This window comes from Kwoniella dejecticola, chromosome 9 (assembly GCF_000512565.2).
Source record: "Kwoniella dejecticola CBS 10117 chromosome 9, complete sequence".
NCBI lineage: Eukaryota > Fungi > Basidiomycota > Tremellomycetes > Tremellales > Cryptococcaceae > Kwoniella > Kwoniella dejecticola.
Window position 1 is genome coordinate 97,943 of NC_089309.1, and position 22,335 is coordinate 120,277.

Here is a 22,335-nt window from a genome sequence, read left to right on the forward strand (position 1 = left end):
GGATTGCATATCGCATTGCACGGAATGCGACAGTAGGGCAGCGTCTGCTAAAACCGCACGGTGCGGTCGACGATTGTGTGATCACGTGACCTGAACCCTCCTGACTTGCGTCCCATGTTTGGTTCTCCTCCATATGCTGTGGTTCATGTTCAAGAAGTTCTCTCTTTAGCCATGACCAATTGACGCACAGCAGACATACACTCCATGTCCAGTGGTATCGCTTCATCATCATCTACCAGTCACGCGGAGAGCTCAGTGAAGAGAAGAGCGAGTAAAGCTTGTTCGCGATGTCGAAGATATAGAACCAAGTGTGAGCCGCTCGTCCCGGACAGGGTCGGTGAGCCCCCGTGCTCTGGCTGCAAAGCCGCTGGCGTGGAGCATGAGTGGTGAGCTTACTACAAAGCAGCAGGAAAAGGGGAGAGGGAGCAAAGCTAATCCCGCCTGCCGCAGTACTTTCCTTCCTAGAGGGCATTCAGCGCAGGACCGTTCCGTGAGTGTTATTGCTTGATGATTGATGTCGTGTCTTTCCCGCTGACTCGTTTGGTGAACGCGTGCTTGACAGCATCGAAGAAGGCCACCTCGTGAATCGACATCAGGTTATGCCTCTTCTCACCCCTCTCGCTCTCGGTCTCCCGAACGCCGAGTATTACCAATAAGTCCTATCACCTCCCCTTCTCCTTCTCGTCCAATGCCTATGCCCGTCGCAATCCCTCGTACTAGCAGTACTTCGAACTCACTACCTCCTCCAAACGAGGTGGTCGAAGCTATACGTAATTACGTTGCGTCCTATTTCCAGCTCGGTTTCCTTCATAAAGCGCTCTTTGTTGAAAGGTACACTTCCCACCCAGAAACCATTTCGCAATTCCTGCTATTCGCAATATGCTCTATTGCAGCCCCTTTCACTCCAACGCTAGTCAGTCGATATGGAGGAAAGAAGAGAGCTACGGATTTCTTCTTGGCTAAAGCGGATGAGATACTAGGCAGGGAGATGATACAACCCAGCTTAGAGAGAGCTCAAGCTTGTGAGCCTTTTCTGGTTGTTTGATCACACTTCCGTCTGACACACGATGTTCAGTCTTACTGCTTGGAGTGACGGAATGGGGCCAAGGTAATGGTCCAAAAGCATGGGTAAGCAGGAACCATACATTGCGTTGAAGAATGCTTAATGAAATTCGTGCTCAGATGCTTATCGGAACGGCCGTGAGGAGTAAGTTCCCATGTTCCCAATAATTACTTATCTGACGCTAACGCCTCTGTAGTGGCTGGATTCTTAGGTCTCCATCGGGAGATCACCTATCAGCTACCTGTGAACCCGTCTGCAGAAGAAGTGATTGGATCGGAAGTCGCGAGGTGAGTGCTGACCTACACACTGCGTCTGTCATTCCTGGTGCATTGCAGATCTTCGCTAACCGGCTTGAGCTCGACAGACGGACTTTCTGGGCAATCACTTGCCATGAAAACCTCCTTGCCGGCCAATCTCGCCCTATGCAGATATCCCTGGCGGAAGTCGACGTCTTACTACCGTGTGAAGAATCGGAGTTCAATTTCGGCATACAGCCCAAGAACCGAGCTTCGATATCCGGTGCTCTAGGAAATGCGGCCGATGCTTTTGATACCCATCTCCAAGGCGATAAATCACTTTTCGCGTCCCTGTAAGCATACTCTGGGTTCCGTGTGTACAGTCTCTTTCCTAACGCTCATATTTTGATGACAGGGTACAAGTAAAGCTATTATGGAGCTTGACAGCGAGACATGCTTGTCGCGGTTCGGGCAGATATGAGGTGGGAGTGTGGAGTAGAGAATCTCAAACTCTCTTGACGGCTCTACAGGACTTCGAGGCTAGTCTACCCATCAAGCACAGGTTCAGCGTGACCAATTTACGTGGTATGATGGTAGAAGGCCTAGACCTGGTGAGTCCGATTTTAACTGTTTCCCTTACTTGTCTGAAAACAGAAGGTCAGAACAGACGGTGAACTCATGCTACAACTTAGGCTTTCTTATCAATAACACTCATCACCAGACTGTCGAACATTGTAATTCGCCGACTCTACCTGTCGTAAGTCTCATCTGCAGCAATAAATCTGTGGCGCACTGTAATGACTCGCGAACCGTAGCTCGATGGCGGCTGCTATAGACCCTGATGGGCCTGTTGAAGGATCGTATGAATCTCGGCAATTCTGGCAATCAATGGCGAACGACATGATTTTCAACTCTGAACAGCTCTTGAGTCAAGTCGAAGTCTTCTTCAGCATGCGGTCGGTCCAATTAGGCTTTCCTCCGATCATGGTGTTCGGCGTGTACATGAGCGGGATGGTATTCTGTTATCTCCGCAAGTGGCCCGAGTGTGAGCTGGGTTTCTCTTCAGGGTGAATATTACTGATTAAATAGCTGACGCTGGTGAACAGTATGTCTGGGTCGAGCCAATACCGCCGAAGATTCTCTCAACCGATGCGTCAGTATCCTGTCGCAATTGGCAGATTGTACGTTTTCTTCTTCAATCAGAAATCAGATGTACAGCGTATCCCGCTTATCTATGGCTTTCCAGCTTGGCCGCTGGCCTCAAGATGGCATGTAGCATTGAAAGCAGCCTCGAGCCGACCCGTGCGACAAGACGTATATACGCGTATCCGGACGGCTGTTCGTGATGAACGTACCTTGGACGACGAAATGGCAGATATATACGGTCAGACTGCGCCTTCGATCATAGGTAGTTCGCCGGGAGAACCTCAGAGGCTTATCAACCCCGCTCTCTCGACGCACCCACCAATAGTGCCTCTTCCACCAACGACCGACAACAGGCGACCGGATCCTTCGGCTGTACAAAACATCTCCAACACAACTTCTCAGGTCATGCCAGTCACGAGTCATGAGGCTGATTATCTCAGCTTTGATGTCAATGCGAACGACGGTATTTTACATCTTGATCAAGATGGACTTGGCCAATTCACTATGCCATCCAACTTTTTCATGGATAATTTCGGAGATGACCTTTCTGCATTCCTCCAAAATGCCGTACCCACCGGCGAAGGCAATGATATGGACGGGATGGGACTGTTTTTCGCGGGCAATGCGGATGTGAACGGCTCGTAGATTGTAGATTGTAATAGTGCTCAGTATGTTGTAGAAGCGTTTTGATCTCCTTGCCTGCTCGGATGCATAGTTTACGCATCTTGGGATGACCAACCCAGACAAAGTGACCGCTGTCGTCCCGCTTATCAAGTTGGCTTCCGATCAGCACTTACGACCGACAACTGCTTGGCTCAAGCTCCAGCCGTTGTTTCACAAGTTCCTGCGACAGCCGCCAGATACCGTCCGGCGTATGGTCTACACAGCTGCGTATGCAATCATCCGCTGATCATGACAAGCCATGAGCCCATATCATCCACATAACTACTCTGTTTCGGGAATTCACGTAAAAGTAACCCTTGTGCCGGCGACAAGCCACAAGAGTGGAATTTGCCTGTCAGGAAGTGATCAATTGCCGGTTTGCTTGGCTTATCGTCAGCTGTTTGCCACTACCCGTCCATTATCTCTTCAGACGGTAGGGTTAGCATAATGGTGGCGGACGGGGAGCTCGAAGACACGTTACGAGAAGAAATTCTTGCAAAGATCGCTGAACTCCACGAGTCAAAGATAAACGAGGTATAGGAATGATCCAGCTATCACTCCTTGCTCACATCCCCTTAACATGCCAGCCGAATTCACCTTAACAAAAGACGCTCCTGCCCCTCTTCCTGGGATAGTGAGTATGAGTGTGCACCGTGCTAGTTCTTCAGGCGAGCCGACAAGCTGGATGATGATTGTTTTGATGGATAATCGCGACCGCTTACGCCTATGATAGTACTCACAAGCTGTACGAGCGGGGAACTATGTGTACACGAGTGGTTCAGTCGGAATGACGAAAGGGGGTCAAATGGTACCGGGGACCGTGCAAGATCGAACGAGACAAGTCATTCAGAATTTGGAAGCTGTTCTGAGAGGCTCAGGGATGACCTTGAGGAATGTGATCAAGGCGAATATTTATCTGTCAAACCTCTCTAAAGACTTCGAAGCGGTGAATGAAGTGAGTACAAAACACCTCGTAGACACAATACACTTTGTTGTATCTTTCACGACAGAAGTTTGAGTCAGCTTACTAGACATTGATTTGGTGGACAGGTCTACAAGGAGGTCATGCCGGAACCGAAAGCTGCTAGGACGTGTATAGGGGTCGCGGAACTGCCTGCTGGAGGAACAGATGTGGAACTTGAGTTTGTAGCGTACGATGGATAATGCTCCAAAGTCCGTGGAAGATGCATACGAGAGATTCTCAGGCAGAAACGTGATAACTTATGAGACGAGATCCGAGTAGGCATTTCAACGCAGCATTTCCATCACAGATTGCCTATCGAAGATTCTCAGAAAACCCAATGTATGCATATATCATCTACATCATACTAGCACAATGTGAGTATTTACCCCTTGAACTTGTACTTTCTTACGCCCTCAACACCGACATGGTACTTGAAAAGATGGCCTCCATCGTCATCACTTCTCTTATTCGGTCTCTTGTCCATCGCAGAGGCGATGTAGAGAGTATCGTAGTTTGGACCTCCCCAAGAGGTACAAGCCATATTTCTCGCCGAGAACTTGATGTCTTTCAAGTGCTTCCCTTTGGAATCATACACCATCACACGGCTAGATGCCCACATAGCTATCCAGAGGTTCCCGTCGACTGAAACCACCATCCCGTCAGGCTCACCGCCAAGATCTCTCCTGTCGATGAATAGCCTCTTGTTGGACAAGTTGCCTGTAGGAATGTCGAAATCGTACGCAAATACCAAGCCCGCTGCAGAGTCGTTTAGATACACTGCGATCACAGATCAGCTTATTATTCAAGAGGAATTTGTAAGAAGCGCGAATTGGTTTCCGGAAACATACTGGTCATATTATCGGGACTCCAAGCTAGACCGTTACCACATACTAAACCTTTCTCCATGAGATGCAATGATCCGTCCGGATCGTATCTCCACAGCCTACCGAGAGGCTCTCCGTAGTCTGCGGGCAACCTACCCATACCCAAGCTCAAAGCTTTTCTGTCGATTTCCGCTAACCAAAATCTTCCTTGACAGTCCACACCACCATCGTTGAATCTTCGTATACTCCTTTCATTCTGAGGGATGATCTCTTTCAAAATCTCCAATTTCATCTGACCCTGCTCATCTTCTTTCATGAATGCTACTCCCGCGAAGTACGCGCATATGTAGTCCGGCTGATTCTCTCGGAAGAAGTGAACTGTTACTGATTCTTCCAATTGATAAATCTTGGGCTGACCTGTCGCTTCGCCTTGATTGTCGAGCTGGAGAATATGAAGTTCGGCGGGTTCTTTCAGACAATCCACGTAGTGTAGTGTCTTGTCTTCTTCTCGATAGAGGGGCGCTTCTCCTAAAACCATAGGAGAATTGAGCTTGAGCCATGGCCCACCACCTTCAATTTGCGGTACATCAACCTCGACGTTCTCAGGATAAAGATCCTGTAGAATCAAAAAACGATCAGCTTCAAACGTATTCCGAGACAAAATGGGAGTGGTTCTTGACGACTGACCTCCATAGCTACATCTGCAGGATGACGACCGAACTGAACAGCAACGAAAGTACACATATCCTTGATCCATTTTCTGGCCATATCCAGAACACCATCCATGGCTTGGACGGCATGGGGTACACCAGGATACGTCCTACAGTCAACGTCTTTTCCGAACGACTTGAGCTTTTCAGAATAGGCTTCCCCCTCGCTTCGAAGCAAATCCAATTCTGCTAGAGCAATGAAAACCTTGTTGACGCTTGCTTTGAATGCCTCGTCTGAGCCAAACAAGGGGGAGGCGATGGGATCGGAGCGATCTTCCTCCTTGGGAAGATATTGATCTCGGTCTACAGTCAACCCTTGTCAACACAGCGCCGACGACAGGCGGCAAAAGTGATTGTCTGAGGGCAGTACTCACACCATAACATCTTGGCATCAGGAAGTCCGGGACAATATCGATTGACGTTCCAGGATTTATAGCTTTCAGCTGTCGCCGTATTGTCACATACCGGAACTCCCAGTACCATCTATGAGCGATACTTCAGTGTTCAGCACTCATATCTCCTCATTCTGGGCAGAGTCGCTCACGAAGTTTATAGGAATCCCTTGTAAGCCAGCTTTTTGTGATACAAACGCAGCCAAGTTTCCTCCCGAACTCGATCCTCCAATTCCGAATCGACCGACATCTACACCTAATTTGTCTTTACCATTCTTGTATACCCATTCGAAAGCTAGCAATATGTCATCAGCGCTTCGATTGCAAGGAGTTCAACTTTTTGCCAGGAATATCAGCTCACCGGTCCAAGCGTCTTCATGACCGATGGGGAACTGGTATTCCGGCGCCATCCTGTAATCTACTGTGACAACCACGCATTTCGCAGAATTCGCTACTCTGGTGCAAAAAGGATTCTCGGCGTTGATGCCGCCCAACACCATACCACCTCCATGATACCAGATGAAGATGGGTAAGGGTCCTTCAGGAGCTCCAATAGGGTAGAACACTCGTATTGAGAATTCTCCGAGATTGATACTGCACGCCCAATCGCGTCAATTCGGCTTCCTTTCGATATCATTTCAAAATTATGACTTACTCCTCTGTCTTCGAAACAGGTAGGGCAGCTGGAAGTCGAGCTGTCAGTACTTCAAGCGAACATAAAGAAAATGATCGACTGACGAGCACCACCTGGTACGGCTGGACTAGACCTCACTGCAGGATCCCAGGGTAGATCCTGGATCATCGGAGCATTCGCCATGTACTTATTGTAGAAGGCCTGTCACGTCCTGAATCAGCAAAGGCATGCATAATTGATGGTGAGTCCAGCTCACTTCATACTGCTTATCGAGTCGAGGTAGAACCGAGGGGTGTAAGGGGTTCTTCGGCGCGGTTACAGCTGTCGGCATAGTCCAGAGAAATTGGAGGTACTTGTTGAAAGGGCTAAGTGTTGACTGAATAAGCTTGATACACAATAGTTGAATTGATGAAGATCAAATGTATAGATCAGAGCTAGAAAAGATAGAGCTGTCGGACAGCTTGTCGATCCAAGATACTTTGATGTCCGACAAAGTGGGTTTGCGACATCCCTGCATGGTCAAGTTACGTCTGGGCATGGTTCCAGCTCTTATCGCATCCTCCTCCACTCTGTCAGCATACTCGGTCCGCCAAATACCGAACAGGCAATTTACCTTATCGTCACCTGACCATACAACTGGCAGTTTGGCAAACGGGCAATTCAACATTTGCCCAATTTCTAACCGTGTATTAACCACTTTAGTCTTGGTTCAGGTCTTCCGCCTTGGAAGTGACCATATCTCTTCTTTCGCTCTCTTATCGGATTCGATTCGCCCATTCAACCGTGTCAGCCCGATTGCAACTTCAATAGAGTCTTGTTCTCTCTGCGTGTGCTCAAGTGTTGGTCGATCTGCTATCTCGTGATACGACTATCCGCCGCCGTGATGCGTCTAAACATATAAGAGCTTGGTCTCTTTTTGACTTTCGATTTGTCTTGTTCCTCGATCCATAAAATTGGTAACACCTCGAGCGATTCTCCTCTCTCCATACTCTGATTCTGTGATTCGAGATATCAAGGAGGTTTGACGATCGACATGGCTCCACCACCGGACTATACCTTCATGGAGAAGGTCAAGTATACTTTCTCGTCGCCTAGAAATTTCCACCGAGCGATAACTCTCGATAGCGCGACATCGAAATTCATCAACGAGGATCTGGTCCCGTCTCCACCGGAGAAACGGACTTGGACTGCTTTGTCTTACCTCGCTTATTGGTGGTCCGAAGCTTGGAACATCACTACTTGGTCAGCATAGCACAGAGTCTCTCAATCACAGTATTCAAGCTGACAATTTGAAATTTTAACAGGTCGTTGGGATCCAGTCTAATCGCTTTGGGTGTGAGTGCGACGAAGCTTGCACGGCACGAGTGGTAGCTTGCATCTAAGATGACTGGACTTGTAATTGATCAGCTCTCTGTCGGAAATGCTTTGCTCGTCATCCTATTCGCCAATATCTGTGAGTGGGCGGGCTCGCTGTAAATACCGTCAATCTCCAAGCTAACGCCATGGGTTTTGCTTCCAATGCAGTATCCGCCCTAGTTATAGTCGCAAATGGTTTTGCCGCTTCGCGATATCATATCGGATATCCTGTGCTAGCTCGAGCGACATTTGGGATGTATGGCCACTACTTCTTCGTGCTCATCCGGGCTATCCTTGGTATCATCTGGGTGAGTTGAGATTACAATAATCCTTCCAAAGCTCTGCTCGTCACGCAGCTCACGAGCGAGACTATAATGCAACAGGGTGGCGTCCAGCTCTACTTCGAAGGGCAATTCATCTCCTTAATGCTACGTTGTATCTTCCCTTCGTGGGCACGATTGACCAACACGATCCCGGAATCTCAAGGTATCACACTGCAAGTCCTGATCGGTTTTGTGATCGCCTTTATCGTCACGATACCCTTCATGCTTATCCACACTACCAAGATCCATCACCTCTTCAGCGTCAAGTCTTTCGTCATGCCCTTGGCCGGTCTTGGCGTGGTCCTCTGGGCTACCAAAGCCAATGGAGGTGTCTCTGCTGGTGTACTCAGTACGCCTGTCGACAAGTCGAATGTCGCTATCTACGCGTGGAACATCATTGCTCAGTTCAACTCCGGTGAGTGCACCTGCAGCGCGTTTCATCACAGGTCTGAAAGCTCGAAGTGTTGACTCATCATTCAATCGATATTTAGTCATGGGATCCAATTCTGCTTTGATCGTGACTGTACCGGATCTCGCTCGATACAGCAGAAGACCCCGGGACCAAGTGTTCGGACAGCTTTTGGGCTTGCCCATGGCCATTGTCTGCGCAGCTTTCGGAGTCATCACCACTGTATGTTAATCTTATTGCTTATAACGTGTGGGTGAGCAGTAGCTAATACAGTGTCACAGGCTGCTGTGCAGAACATGTGGGGAGAGGCGTTCTGGAACCCGTATGATCTCTTCAACGGTATCCTTGATCACACCTACACGTCAAAGAGCCGAGCTGGCGTCTTCTTCGCTTCCTTGGTATTTGCATTTGCAACCCTCGGTACTTCCATCGCCTGTAACATCGTCCGTAAGTGTATAATCCCCTTGAGGTTCGCAGCATAATATCTCTGCAAATGTCCTCAATTGACAACTTGATCCGCCGATCTGCTTAGCATTCGCCGCCGATATCACTTGTATGTTACCCAAGTATGTCAACATTGTCCGAGGTCAATTCCTCTGTCTCATCGTGGCATTTGCCATCACTCCATGGTACGTCTTGCTCATGCCTCGTGGGAATCCGTTTGACGGCACCGTCGCTGATCTTGTCGTTGATATCTGTTCAAATTGATTTAGGCATATCCTCACTTCAGCTCCGACTTTCCTGAACTTCCTAGGGGGATACTCGATCTTCCAAGGATCGGTAGTTTCCATCATGCTGGTGGACTACTTCTTTATCCGAAGAGGTAACCTCGATATCTCCGCACTGTACGATGGATCTTCTAAATCCAAATACTTCTTCACGATGGGAGTAAATTGGAGATCCATCGTAGCGTTCATCGTCGGATTTGTGATTCCCCTTCCTGGATTCATCGGCTCCTTCGGTACAGTAACCGTCTCGACCGCTGCCACGCGGATCTTCTTTCTCGGGTGGGAACTCTCGTTCCTCGCCGGAGGAGTGGCATACTGGATCCTGTGCTTGGTCTTCAAAGTACCGGGCCAAGAGGATTGTCACCGACCTTTCGGCGAGATGGTCCATGATGATTGGATATTACCCGATGGCGAGAGCTCGATGGGCTCGGAAGCCGCTGCTGTGCACCCTCAACGACAGGTGCATGGAGAGTACGAGGACTATGAGAAGAACGTGGAAGGTGTTAGGGTCAATGTAATTTGATTGAGATGGCTACAAGAGCTCTTTCTTCAGTAATCTGCTGTAGACTGTTGTCCAGATCTAATGCGAATCCGAATATACCATAAACGTTCTTGGTTGTTATTGTTCCGTAGGCGCAGATGATTAGATGCCAATTATGTATGTACAGGAAGGTATGTAATTATGAAAGATGATAATCGTCTCTTGTCTCTTGTCTCGCATCAGGCAGTACAAGCTTGTCTAGATGGTCTATCGTGCTAGTCTATCCGTGCTTGTCTATCATCGTAAAAGTTATCGCACAATCTGATACGCTTCAGGATTATTTGATTCGATCACGATGTTTGCGCATGATCCCGCGCTACGACAAGAAGTCCCTGATAGCTGCTATCACTTCTGTGTTCCTCTCGCTATGCACTGAGTGATTCGCATCTGGCACCACCAGCAACTGTGATCCAGGTATTCCATCATGCATCAATTGCGATTGACCTAGAAGTCACAAGGTGAGAAGTGAAGTATTTAGTGAGTGTTCCAGAAGAATGAGCATCTTGAGACGACGCTCTACGACTGGAGAGCAGGGGATTCATCCAGACTCACTCGGGGGGCATATCCAATCCTCTGCACCGACCACTATCAACGTCTTCGCCTTGATCTCTTTCATTTTAGGGCGATAATCGAAATACTTCTCTTCTTCAGAGTACAGATCATCTGCGTGCACTCAGGATCTTCAGTGAAAAAGACGAAACGAGACTAGAAATCGGAAGATGGGAGAAATCACGTAGACTCACTATGCACCTTTGCGCTCAATCTCCTACTCCGACTAGCTTCCAACCCTTTATCGGCATCGTAATGTGCCTCAGAATACAGAGGACCAATAGCGAACATCACCAAACGCATCTCATCGTCGTCCGTAAATGAGCCGAATACTTTCTTGAGCATGTTAATGGATGCCAAAGGGGCTTTCGACAGGCGTTGTCCGAGCACCCGGAACGCTTCTTCTTCGTCTGTCAAGTCACACACGTCAGTACCTCCTTATCGTAAATGCAGACTGTGTCACGCATTGGGGAAGATGCGACGCGTTTGGGATCCAGATGGATGAAGGGTAGCCGCCAAGGACCGCTTTGATATCACTTACGCTCATACGAAGGTGCAGTCCCTCTCAATATCAAATGACTCAGCCCATCCGGATAAGTTATAGCGTATTGTTGAGCTAGAAATCCACCGAAACTACCTCCGCAAATCACTGCTTTCGTATCTGTTTTCCGATAGGCGTTGTTGAAGTGTATACGAAGCCCCTCGATATCATCTACGATCTGCTTGAAAGTGTACGGAGGAGTGAAAGACGATTGGCCGTGTCCCCTGAAATCGAAAGAGACGACGTGATATCGGTCGGACAAGGGTCGATAGGCTTCGAAATCTGATTCGTGTGAGCCTGAATACCAGGGCAACACCTGAACGTCAGCTCAATTTTATAGATTTTTGGTGTATTCAACCTGATACATCATATGCTATAGACTCACCAAATCCCCGCCCGCCGTGAAGGGTTATGAATAGCTGATTGGACGGATCGCCAGCTTCCCTATAAGCGAGATCTGCGCCGTTGATCTTGACGAATTTGAGCGGGAAGGAGGTCATGGTCCGTCTGCCTTTGACGAAGCTACACAAGGCTTCTTGCAGACAGGGAGAAAACGAACAGCAAGAACAATTCTGAAATTACTCGACCATCGACAATTCAAAATGCTCATCGTCGTTTCTATGGAGTAAACATAAGTCACTTCAGTCACAAATACGAACTCGGTCATAACCGATCACGTGCTTTGTCCCGAGCCTTCCCGGAAATACGCAAGGGTCCTTCCTGATTACAATTGGGATAGAGATGTAGGCGAACACGATGAGGCCAAGTAAGACAAGTGATATATATGCAGGTGTCTATGTATGACGGAAAAAGAAGGTTGAGACAATGCGAATCAGACCGGAACCGAAGAGTAAAAACAACACATTATGAAATTCAACACCGCCAAGTGACCAAGCCCGGTCAATTTTTCCAACCTCCTTGCGCCCGTAGGCGCCCCTACACCTATGTGGCCATGATAGCTGTCAACCTGAAGTGATGCGCATCAGGGTTTGTCGGGTGCGATGTGTTTTGTGCGACTTCGCATGTTACGCTAAAGTAAGGACACAAACCGAGGGATCAGCTGTCAGGTCACTAGCAGTGCGATTAGATTGGGCTCGGTAGTGCGAACTTACTAATGATCGCCAGGAGTGACTTTCTCATCTATATATGCGACACTGGAGATGGATGAAACACCCGTCAGATCTTTCAGCTTATGTCCAACAGGGTCAAGTGGACAGTCAGGGGAAACTGCACTCACATAGCAACGTTGTATTGCTTCTTCCAGTACCCAGCTAAATGCACCGCTCCTTTCTCATTATCGTCTACCCAGCACCTGGCGTCGCCCAAATTATAATGCTGACTTCGGAAATAGTAAACAGCGACACTGCGAATCCAGATAAGGAGACAGAGCCAAGAGAATACGTATGTCAGTCATAACGTATTTGCGTTTTGTGTGTATGAATGTGTACGAATGTGTATGAGAGATATGGCCAGTGTCACTCACCGCCCAGCAGTGACCTTGATCTCTACTCTGATTTTAGATCCAGGCGTATCCGATACCCAGTAATGTTTCTCGCCGTTCCATACGAATTGTCTCCATCCTTCAGAGGTCGTAGGTTTCATCGGGTTCTGCTTATCGTTCGCATCCGCGCAGAACAATTCAGGCTGTATCAATCCCGTGATATGCTTTCCGGAATCTGGATCTTGTTTTGTGGGATTCACGACCTCTCGCAAGGGCGTAAACATTCCTACGGGCGGTACGAAGTATGGCGTTGTAGGCAAGACGAATTTCCTATTCTCTTCCTTTAGACGTTCTAGGGGTTCAGTATCGAAAGTCTTTTCCCAGCCCGGCGGTGGCGTTATAGGGTCGATCAAGTGCAGTGTATCTAATGCGAAGGGGATATCGATGAACGAAGAGAATGGATCGGAGGTGGATATCGTCTCGGACATTGATGGGACAACGGGGAGACCGTAATGCGTGAGCATACATAATTCGGATTCAAGGTATGATATCAGTAGATCCGCCAGGATACGCTAAATAGACGAAACAATCAGCGTCGTACATATGGCTTGTGCATTTTGACGAGAAATGCCGATAAGCAATATGATCTGGCACTCACGTGTCCTCTAGCTTTTGGATGAACTAAGTCAGGTTGGAAGAAGGCTTCAGCCGTCGATTTGGGGAATCGCAGGTAATGATTGAATATCAGTCTCTTCATTGATAGGTATGGCACGTCGTAGTATAGCGATATGGGAGCATGGACAATTTGAGGATCTCCGTATCCTTGATCTTGCGCAACCTGTGGTGACCAAGCGCCTAAGATCAAAATTGCTGGCTGGGTTTCGAACTCAGACAGTGCTCGTAGCAATTGGTCGAAGAACGCTTGATAAAGTAGATCACTATAGAGATAAAGTGGCGTATTAGCTTGATCTGAACCAGGTGATACGCACTGCCCGATGGGAATCGGGAGTGTAATCGGCATAGAACTCACGCTTGATCGTTGACATCGAACTCGAGCACTATCAGATCGGTATCTATAGCTATATGATGTGTCCCGCAAAAAGCGTAGTAGCTCGAGTCCATACCACCAATCGCACCATTCATGAATTGGTGATCTGCCTGGTGTTATACTTGGGTCAGCATGAATCTTTTGGTGGATTTGGGTCTGAGATGCTTACATCAGGAAATGTCTTTTCAAACCATTGTTTGAGCAGTGTTGTATAGCAGCCTGGACCTGAAGGATCACCTTGTGGGTAATTTGCGCTTGGATGTACCCCATGACAAGCCGAAACTGCAAAAACCGTCAACCGACTGCTTCACACTTTTGCAAGTCGCAATTATGCAAAAGGTGTGAGGAGATGTGTAGCTCACCACTCCCACCAAGTACACCAATCTTCATCGCTCCCCCTTCTCTAGCTTTCTGTAACACTCTCCGTATCCTCGCGCCTGATCCTTGTACCAACCGAGAATTCTGCAACCCTTCTTCATGGTATAACCCGCATATCCTTTTCCCTTCATCCGTCACACCGCATGTGCAGCTCTCGACGATCTTTTCCTCGTATATTTTCTCAACGGTCGGCGAGTCCCAATCTTCCGAACCGGAGAAATGCACTTTGACCTTGGGTAAAGGTGGTAACCCCTTCACATGTGGATTTATCAATGCGTAAATGGATAACAGTAGAAAGGGCAAAGAGATGGCGAATAAGGGTTTCCACCATCTCTTGAAGACCAAGAACAATGTCGGATGTTTTCGATGAAATGTTGAGGTAGTTCGCCTATGTGTTCTGGCAGCGGACGAAGAGGTAGAGGAGGGATCGTCATGATCACCATTGCGGGTAGGGGAAAGTAAGGGATCTGAAGTGGATGGACCGCCGTAAGATAGGAGTTCGTGGTCGTCTTCACTGTCACTTGAAGAGCCCATCGCTGTGAGTTGGGAGGTGTGTGTTCTATATCGTCATGCTATGTCGGGTCGAGGGGTTGGTCTCGGGATGACTATCTATTTGATGTCTGAATTTTTACCATACCAGCTTAAGATATTCATATGGGAAAAGGAGATGAAGGCATAGATCGACGCGTTCCTTCCCAATTACGTAACAATGCACGTGCACTCTGGCTTCAATGGGTGCCTGGCAGTACCTATCGTATATCCTTTGGCAGGATAGGGATGAGTGGTTATTTCGGTCAAGACCGTTCCCCGAGTATTCCGGCAAAGGTGAGATTGTGAATTATGTTTACGAGGATGATGACATATCACAGAATGAGGTGGGGTATGAGGTGATTGAGTAAGCAGGATGGTATTCGCGATCAGAGCTCTATGCACATATATATATATGTATATTCTGTTGTCTGTTTCTTCCTATAGACAGTAAACCCGATGAATGCTCAGCTGCAAAAGTCTGATCTCCCTCCGATCGAGCTTACGCGCAACAACTAGACACTTAGACCACTCGTCGCCCAAATACAGACAGTTACACACCACCCTCACCCTCACTGCAGCTTCCAAGATGTCTTCCGAGCCCTTCCAGCCGGTCCAACGACCCGAAACATTCTCCGACACCTCTTTAGTCCCCAAATTACACTTGTACACCGTTGGCACTCCGAACGGGTTCAAGCCTTCCATCCTCCTTGAAGAGCTCCATGCGGCCTACCCTGAAGATAAACGATTGGTCTATGATTTCGTACCTATCAGATTCTCAGAGAAAGACCAGAAGAAGCCAGAATTCTTGAAGATCAATCCCAATGGTAGGATCCCAGCGCTGATCGACGATAATGCCGGAGGACACAACGTATGGGAATCGGCTAGTATCCTCTTATGGCTCATCGATCAATATGATCCGGAACACAAGTTCACATTCACCGACCCGAAACTCAAGTCGGTTATCCTCAGCTGGATCTTCTTTGCGCACGGTGGAGTGGGACCTATGCAAGGTCAAGCAAATCATTTTGCGTGAGTCGGCGGATGATCAGCCCGTGCAGTGATCGTATCACCGAACGCCTTCTCCTTCATCATGATCCCAATGACCTGTCTATGTGTTGCGCCTAATCATGTCCGTACGGGAGAGTAGAGCTGACTAAACACTTCGACGTTGGGCATTTGTCATCCTGCAGCCGATACGCACCGGAGAAGATCGAGTACGGTATCAAGCGATACCAAGACGAGACCTCCCGACTTTACTCTGTACTAGAAGGTCAACTCAAGAAACCAGAGAACAACGGCTGGTTAGTCGGCGGGAAATACACGGTCGCAGATATCAATGGTGAGTAGAGTGCATCGGGTCTCTCAACTCTTGACTTCACTCTTCAAACACTTGACAATTCATAACCCAATCCTATACTGTACTTCACTTCAGCCCACAGTTCGATCATCACTGCATTACAAGGGAAGGAACGGAATGCTGAGCTGACAACCGATTCTGATCGACAGTCTTCCCATGGGTAAGAGGCTACGCATGGGCAGGAATCGACATCTCCCCTTTCCCCGCCCTGAAGAAATGGCTCGATACTATCGAAGCTCGACCTGCGGTCTATGCGGGGCTGGGCGTCCCTGCGAGGGCTAAGAAATTGACCAAGGAGGAAGAAGAGCAGAAAGCCGCTGAATCAAGGAAGAATTTCGGGTTTGGCAAGTAAAGTAAAGTAGAGTGAAGTAACGTAAAGTAGGGTACCGTGAATGCAGCAAATCGGGCACAAGGCATTCGATTGATTGTACGTTGAGATGATAGCCCCATCAGAATGGATAAGTAGATCGGACGATCCGATAGCGATGGTCTTGATACGACAATGATGTATTGATCGAAGTCATCGCACTAAGACTTCAATCGCGACGGATCGCATTTCATTCAGATGCCTCTTTCGAAGTGATGTCGATGTCAATGTCAATGTCAATGTTAGTGTCAATGTCAAATGATCACGAACAAACACGTGGACGGTGGTGTGGCGAGAGATAGACACGGTCAAAAGGTGACGTCTGACCACATTTGAGGGACCTCGCTCGATGTGAGACTGATATAGAGAAAGAGCGGCAGGTCGATCAGCAGAGATCACAGAGAGAGAAACTGCCTGTCTAAAGGGGTTCTGATCGTACCCAATGTTCACCCGATCGGGGGCGAGGCTTGTATTCTGGGAATTTGTACAGACTCCTTCAATTCTGAGCGGGGCATGGGACTCGCATAGCGTCGGACCACTTTTGCTTACTGTCCAATTTGGCGTATGCGGATATTGTTGAGGAGGCAGCTACCTGCATCCAGGAAACTCTCTCTCTCTCCGGCTTGTGAGGTAGAAATGGATATACATTGAGTGAGCCGCTGAGATGTAAGGAGGCTGGTACTTAGTACGAGATTACCTCGTATCTGTCGTATGGGCTATTCACCATCGTCAGTGTGGAGAGAGCTCGTCAGTCGTTACAGGCATGTCAGACTCATGTTCACTGAACTCCCGTCATTGTCCAGATAGTGAGATGGACTGTAATAGATGTGCCAGTAGCCTCCAGTCTAGGTTACCCTCAGTCCGTTGTCGTCAAGGACGCGTGACTACAAAATTCCGCTGTTAATGATGAACTTTTGCTGTTGACTGCTGGACCCAGACCAATATATGCGATTCATTCCGTCGTATCGAATCTCACGGCACGACCTCGACCCCCAAACTCTTGGCAGTCCCCACTATACTCCTTGATATCCTCTCCAATCCTACTGCACCGAGATCCTCATCTGTGCTCTTTATCTTGGCGATTTCGTAGACGTGTTTCAAGGTCAATTTCTTCCCCGTCGGCTTGTTCATCGATTCTCCCGAGCCTTTGTCCAGGTCCAACGTCTTCTTGATCAGCCACGAGACGGGCGGCGTGCGCGTCTGGAAAGTGAATGTACGGTCTGGGGAGATGGTTATTAGGGTCGGAATGGGTACGGATTGTGTGTATTGTGCTGTTCGGGCATTGCTATGGACCAAAAGCGAAAGTGGAAGTGTGATTCAGCAATTAGCAATGATGAATTGGCGTGATGCTTCATCATTGTGGGAGTGGGAAATTTTGGGTGGAGTATGGTAGGGAGGCGATCGGATATGAGAATGAATATGCGGGACGACGTGACTTGATGTGACATGACACGTCATGACATGATCCGATCTGCTCTGATCCGATTCATATGATGTCCTGTGCACACTCACAACTCTTTACAGAAATCCATGGCTTTGACTCCTCGAGCACCCAAAGCCGGACCGACGGGAGGAGTCGGCGTCGCTTTGCCTGCTGGTACGACGATTTTCTAGAATAAAACAGAATGACACCACGTTCAGATGTAAGTACTTTCCTAGACTTGTGGATGGACCGCACGCGTGCAAGTCAGACTTAGGTCGGTGTACTTACGACTAATTGGGCTGATACTGCCTTTGACATGATGTGTTGATCTCACGTTTAAGAGAATGTGTCGAGAAGAAGGGGATTTTGATGATATCCGAACGTTATGGCCCTTCCACTGTCGTTTCGATGACTGTCGGCTGTGTGGTGCACACAGATTACGAGCTGTTCCGTTCGTGTACGGAATGGATGAACGATGTGCTGTTGTAGCTATAGATGTATACTTTCATCGTCGACATGAGCTTTGAACGAAGTGACTGGAGGAAAGCCGGAAATCTTGTGTGTTACGTAAGCAGGAGTGGTGCTCCTCCACTTTTGACGATCACCAGGGAGAGAAGAGTAAACAGCGTCATGCGAAGAAACTAGCTGAATCCAAGTCATAAATCATATCGCATACTAGTGCACCCAAGCAAACCCCCAAGTCTCTCTTGGAACCTCAACAATCAGCAGGAATAGGACGGACTAAGTGAGGCAACGACAACATGTCCTCCAAAATGGCCATAAACCTCTTGAAACCCCTATTACCTTACATCCCCCTTCTCCCTACTCCCGTCCTATCGCTCTTCCCATCTTTAATCCTTCACATCGCTTCTCACCCTCGACCATCTTCGACCAACTTCATCTCTGCCTCGACTACCCACCCTCTACACGCGCCATTGATCTTTACATTGATCAGTATACCGATAATCTACATCTTGGGACTTGTCAGTGGGAATGTAAGCTGGGTGGATCGACTTTGGCCATTCTATACCCCCTTTTGCACTGGTTTTTTGGTCCTTTGGTTATTCTTGAATGATGAAGGAGGGGTGTATGGACATAATCTCCCGAGAGTGTTATTGATGTTTGGCTTGCAAGTGAGTCTATCTTTCCTCACAATGAGTACTCAGTCTATCATCGTGCTCACCCAGTCACTCGATCAACCCCTGATAGTCATTGTCTTTGCGCTAATGCAAAATGGTTATCGATGCAGATACTATGGTCTATCCGATTACTTTCTCACGCGCTGAAAAGAGATTTCTACAACCTCAAATCGGAAGATTATCGATACACCGCCTTCCGACGAATAGTCCCTAAACCCATCTTCGCCCTTGTCCACATTTTCGTCATCGCCATTGCTCAACCTATACTACTTTTCAGTCTTTCCCTGCCGGTGTACGCTATCATGTCACTCCCGCCTAGCGAACTGGCAATCACCTCTTCTTACGGTATATCATTCGGAACACTCTCCGCATACCTACCTGCGAAATTCACCGATACGAAATCCGCACCCCCTTCAACGATCGCATTGAACTTAGCCGACTTGGTCGTAGCTTGTTTGGCTATTGGATGCCTGGTAATGGAATATCGAACGGACAAGGCGATGTACGAATTCCAGAATACCAAGCATTCTTTGATGGCTTCTTTACCTCCGAATCAACTTGTTCAACCTGGTGCTGCTACTAGTGCCGGTGAGGGTGGGGCCAAGAACGAAGTGAATAAGAAGAGATTACCTCGACCCTCGGCTTATCCGCCTTCGCACCATCCCGGATTTCCGACCCGGGGCATGTTCAGATGGTCCAGACATGCGAATTTTGCGTCCGAGCAGATCTTTTGGATGACGCAGGCGCTCTTTGTAATCGCTGGCTCGGAGTCTAGTGGGGTGACGAGAAGGAGTTGGGGCGATGGATGTGTTTGGGCACCTTGCTTTGCTGTGAGTCCGCATCCACACTTCTGCCTTCTGTCTTCCTGAAGAATGAAAGAAAGCTGAAAGTGATGAAATGTCGATACGGGCTTCTGTCCCCTTGTCTCTATGATATAGTTGAGTATCCTCTTCTGCGCGAGCACATTTCTCACAGAGTGGATAACGAGTCGAAAAGTGAGTCAATGCCACGATCAACACTGTTTTTGACTCGAGCTTTTGAGAAGATCTTAGCTGAGGTGCACGGTTGGCCATTAATAGTTCCCTGCGTACAAGTCATACAAAAGAGTAGTAGGGCAGTTCTTGCCGCAGGAGACTTTGTGGCTCTGGGTTATCGGAACTGTGATGGGAACCAGACAAAGACACATAGAAAAGGTTTATGGACCCGTGAAGGTGGCATCAAACGGCAAGACAGTAGAATCAAAAAAGTCAAGATAGATCGCTTGATATTCTATAGCTTCATGATGATCGCATGACAATTGTGATGCCTCGACGGGGTGGACGGTACATCATCGTGCACCGAGGTCTGTTCTGCTTGATTATGTAGCGGAGCCAAGCTTAAGGCGATTTGCATTGATCGGTTTGGACAATGCCGGCGGGATCAAATATGTCCATGAGCAATTACGTCATTACTGGTGGGAAGGTGCAAGTGTCATCAAAGTACTCATGCTCCCTATCTATCTCATCCCATCTCATATCAGCAACAACGATACCTTCATACATAATCATTCAAATAGTCAGAGCATCCCGAGACATATCCAGACGCACTCAGAGAATCACACAAGATGGAACAGGTGAGTCTCCGCTCACTGCTTTCTGCTAGAAAGGACTACATGCGCTAGAAAGGACTACATGCGTTCGTTATCACAAAGGAATCTTATCGTGAGAGCGCGCATGGTGACGAGATGCGAAAGGAGGATCATTGTGTCGCTCTTCAATTGCAATGCAAAACCAGACTTACTGATTCATCATACACTCCTTGTAGACAATCGATAATGCCAAGCAGTTCTTGAACAGCGAACAAGGTCAAGGATTGAAACAACAGCTTTTTGGTGGTGAGTCGATGGCAGCACGACATCATTTTCATTTTCATTTTCATTGTTGTCCTGTCATTATTCATCTCACTTTCGTCTCTTCGTCTCTTGCGATGGATGTCATAGTCATTATATGTCCAACGAAGGCTGACAGGATATGTGAACCGACTGGTGACGCAGGCGATAAACCCACTGGCGATCCCCAGACCGATGCCCCGACATACGATGCGCAAGGCAACCAAGGTGCCCCTGGACAATTCGGACAAGAGGGTCAATTTGGAGCAGTGACTGGTAAAGGCTTCGGAGGGGGTTTCGCAGGAAACCAATACCAGCAAGGTCAAGGTCAAGGAAACCAACAAGCCCAAGGTCAATTCGGCCAGGAGGGCCAACATGGCGCTGTGACGGGTAAAGGGCTCGGAGGGGCTTTGCAAGAGAAGCAAGAGAAACAAAGCGATTACGAAGGTATGGAAGTTGAAGATAGTGAGTGACTTTGACTGCAAGAATAGAATAGAATAGATGCTCTTGACTCTCAATTTCGATTTCGATTTGGTCAACTCTTGCGAAGGCAAGATGTGGGAGGAGAGTCTGTTGTTGCCGGATGGTGTTGACTGACGCTTGACTGTGATTGTGTGTGTAGGTACAGCTACGGGAGGATACGGAAGAAATGCCCAAGGATCCTCTTTTTCTCGACAAAATCAGATGGGAGCCGATCATGATAATCACGCGAACCCCGGTGGAGTGTACGATAATGATGACGATCATAAAGACGGGATGAAGACTGGGTATTCTACCCCTGGATACAGGAAGGAAGGTGAAGATGAGGAAGAGAATGCTAGGCGATTGTGAGTGATTGTTTTTGAGGCAGTGATCATTTCATCTTCTCCTAGCTTCTACTTGTCGTGAAATACGAGATATGCGCTGACGTGATAAGGGGTACTGGCTTGTAGAAACCAGAATGTGAGATCTCACTCTCGTTCCTGATCACTCCATTCTCTCCGTGTGGACAATGTTGTTTGGTCAGTTGAGGAGCTGATCCTGAACGGACAATAATAGGTCTACGGTAAACAGGCCGACGATAGTGGTGCCAAAGGAAACGATTACAACGAAGCTGAGATCTAATCTCTGGTCCCATTTTCGCTTTTCGAGCTCATTCTCCTTCATCGACCTTAGCCTGAGTCTTAGCGCGACCATGTTCCGATCAATTGCTCGGAAGTGACATAAAGTGAAAGAAGAGAATGAATAGGAGACCGAATAATTCGAGTACCATGCATTGTAGCCTATGATAATCGAACGTAGAACGTATGAATCATGTAAAAGACGTCGAAATTCTCTCTGTTCAAGGCTTCAAGTGTTGAGGTACATACGTGCTGCTTGCTTTCGATGAATTTTAGTCCACAGAACGGAACATATGTGATGATAGAAATCTTGCTATGGCGGCTATGCTATCTGAACTCTCGTTTCGGGCCAAGTGCTATTATCCGACGACTTGGTTTCGAATTTTCGAACAGTACTCCTCGACATGGTGATATAGCATGAGCGCTTGCACAGGATTTGATGTTGATAACGTTCAGTTTTGGCCCAATGTCTGCTACTGTTTCTGACGCCTGGAGGCGAGCTCAAGTGCGATTGATTGTTATGCATCACAAAGAAAAAAAGTCATACTCAAATCCCAAATAAGATGAAAGCGGTTTTTACGCCAACATCCAGTCCAGACCATGAT

General features: G+C 48.0%; 10 protein-coding genes across 10 annotated transcripts; 6 read left to right on the top strand and 4 right to left on the bottom strand.

Annotated features, from left to right (window-relative positions):
* Positions 1-204: 204 nt before the first annotated feature.
* Positions 205-3,090, top strand: I303_106986 (uncharacterized protein; the record flags this gene model as incomplete). Its single annotated transcript, XM_065969485.1, has 12 exons — positions 205-386; positions 451-490; positions 563-1,022; positions 1,076-1,128; positions 1,183-1,207; positions 1,260-1,350; positions 1,428-1,652; positions 1,715-1,910; positions 1,992-2,056; positions 2,115-2,344; positions 2,406-2,480; positions 2,546-3,090. 12 exons carry the CDS (start codon positions 205-207, stop codon positions 3,088-3,090), a joined length of 2,187 nt encoding a protein of 728 aa, XP_065825557.1.
* A 598-nt stretch (positions 3,091-3,688) lies between these two features.
* On the top strand, positions 3,689-4,272 carry I303_106987 (uncharacterized protein; the record flags this gene model as incomplete). The annotated part of the gene is made up of 3 exons (XM_018409670.1): positions 3,689-3,742; positions 3,842-4,063; positions 4,159-4,272. 3 exons carry the CDS (start codon positions 3,689-3,691, stop codon positions 4,270-4,272), a joined length of 390 nt encoding a protein of 129 aa, XP_018260673.1.
* Positions 4,273-4,454: 182 nt separating this feature from the next.
* I303_106988 (uncharacterized protein) lies at positions 4,455-6,963 on the bottom strand (the record flags this gene model as incomplete). Its single annotated transcript, XM_018409671.1, has 9 exons — positions 4,455-4,849; positions 4,921-5,512; positions 5,584-5,909; positions 5,981-6,089; positions 6,151-6,293; positions 6,360-6,592; positions 6,654-6,681; positions 6,737-6,833; positions 6,889-6,963. 9 exons carry the CDS (start codon positions 6,961-6,963, stop codon positions 4,455-4,457), a joined length of 1,998 nt encoding a protein of 665 aa, XP_018260674.1.
* Positions 6,964-7,665: 702 nt separating this feature from the next.
* I303_106989 (uncharacterized protein) lies at positions 7,666-9,971 on the top strand (the record flags this gene model as incomplete). Its single annotated transcript, XM_018409672.1, has 9 exons — positions 7,666-7,874; positions 7,937-7,967; positions 8,040-8,085; positions 8,157-8,296; positions 8,372-8,726; positions 8,803-8,942; positions 9,002-9,167; positions 9,253-9,349; positions 9,434-9,971. The coding sequence occupies 9 exons, from the start codon at positions 7,666-7,668 to the stop codon at positions 9,969-9,971; spliced, it is 1,722 nt and encodes a 573-aa protein (XP_018260675.1).
* A 334-nt stretch (positions 9,972-10,305) lies between these two features.
* I303_106990 (uncharacterized protein) lies at positions 10,306-11,579 on the bottom strand (the record flags this gene model as incomplete). The annotated part of the gene is made up of 5 exons (XM_018409673.1): positions 10,306-10,433; positions 10,542-10,652; positions 10,733-10,948; positions 11,080-11,376; positions 11,465-11,579. 5 exons carry the CDS (start codon positions 11,577-11,579, stop codon positions 10,306-10,308), a joined length of 867 nt encoding a protein of 288 aa, XP_018260676.1.
* A 442-nt stretch (positions 11,580-12,021) lies between these two features.
* Positions 12,022-14,480, bottom strand: I303_106991 (uncharacterized protein; the record flags this gene model as incomplete). The annotated part of the gene is made up of 8 exons (XM_018409674.1): positions 12,022-12,109; positions 12,192-12,233; positions 12,317-12,442; positions 12,563-13,092; positions 13,179-13,458; positions 13,551-13,678; positions 13,738-13,850; positions 13,931-14,480. The coding sequence occupies 8 exons, from the start codon at positions 14,478-14,480 to the stop codon at positions 12,022-12,024; spliced, it is 1,857 nt and encodes a 618-aa protein (XP_018260677.1).
* Positions 14,481-15,063: 583 nt separating this feature from the next.
* On the top strand, positions 15,064-16,186 carry I303_106992 (uncharacterized protein; the record flags this gene model as incomplete). Its single annotated transcript, XM_018409675.1, has 3 exons — positions 15,064-15,506; positions 15,668-15,816; positions 15,984-16,186. The coding sequence occupies 3 exons, from the start codon at positions 15,064-15,066 to the stop codon at positions 16,184-16,186; spliced, it is 795 nt and encodes a 264-aa protein (XP_018260678.1).
* A 987-nt stretch (positions 16,187-17,173) lies between these two features.
* Positions 17,174-17,942, bottom strand: I303_106993 (mitochondrial 54S ribosomal protein uL11m; the record flags this gene model as incomplete). The annotated part of the gene is made up of 3 exons (XM_018409676.1): positions 17,174-17,486; positions 17,714-17,811; positions 17,913-17,942. The coding sequence occupies 3 exons, from the start codon at positions 17,940-17,942 to the stop codon at positions 17,174-17,176; spliced, it is 441 nt and encodes a 146-aa protein (XP_018260679.1).
* A 443-nt stretch (positions 17,943-18,385) lies between these two features.
* I303_106994 (uncharacterized protein) lies at positions 18,386-20,019 on the top strand (the record flags this gene model as incomplete). Its single annotated transcript, XM_065969486.1, has 4 exons — positions 18,386-18,757; positions 18,874-19,593; positions 19,702-19,758; positions 19,843-20,019. 4 exons carry the CDS (start codon positions 18,386-18,388, stop codon positions 20,017-20,019), a joined length of 1,326 nt encoding a protein of 441 aa, XP_065825558.1.
* A 347-nt stretch (positions 20,020-20,366) lies between these two features.
* On the top strand, positions 20,367-21,734 carry I303_106995 (uncharacterized protein; the record flags this gene model as incomplete). Its single annotated transcript, XM_065969487.1, has 6 exons — positions 20,367-20,375; positions 20,567-20,636; positions 20,796-21,095; positions 21,253-21,457; positions 21,563-21,572; positions 21,669-21,734. The coding sequence occupies 6 exons, from the start codon at positions 20,367-20,369 to the stop codon at positions 21,732-21,734; spliced, it is 660 nt and encodes a 219-aa protein (XP_065825559.1).
* Positions 21,735-22,335: the final 601 nt, after the last annotated feature.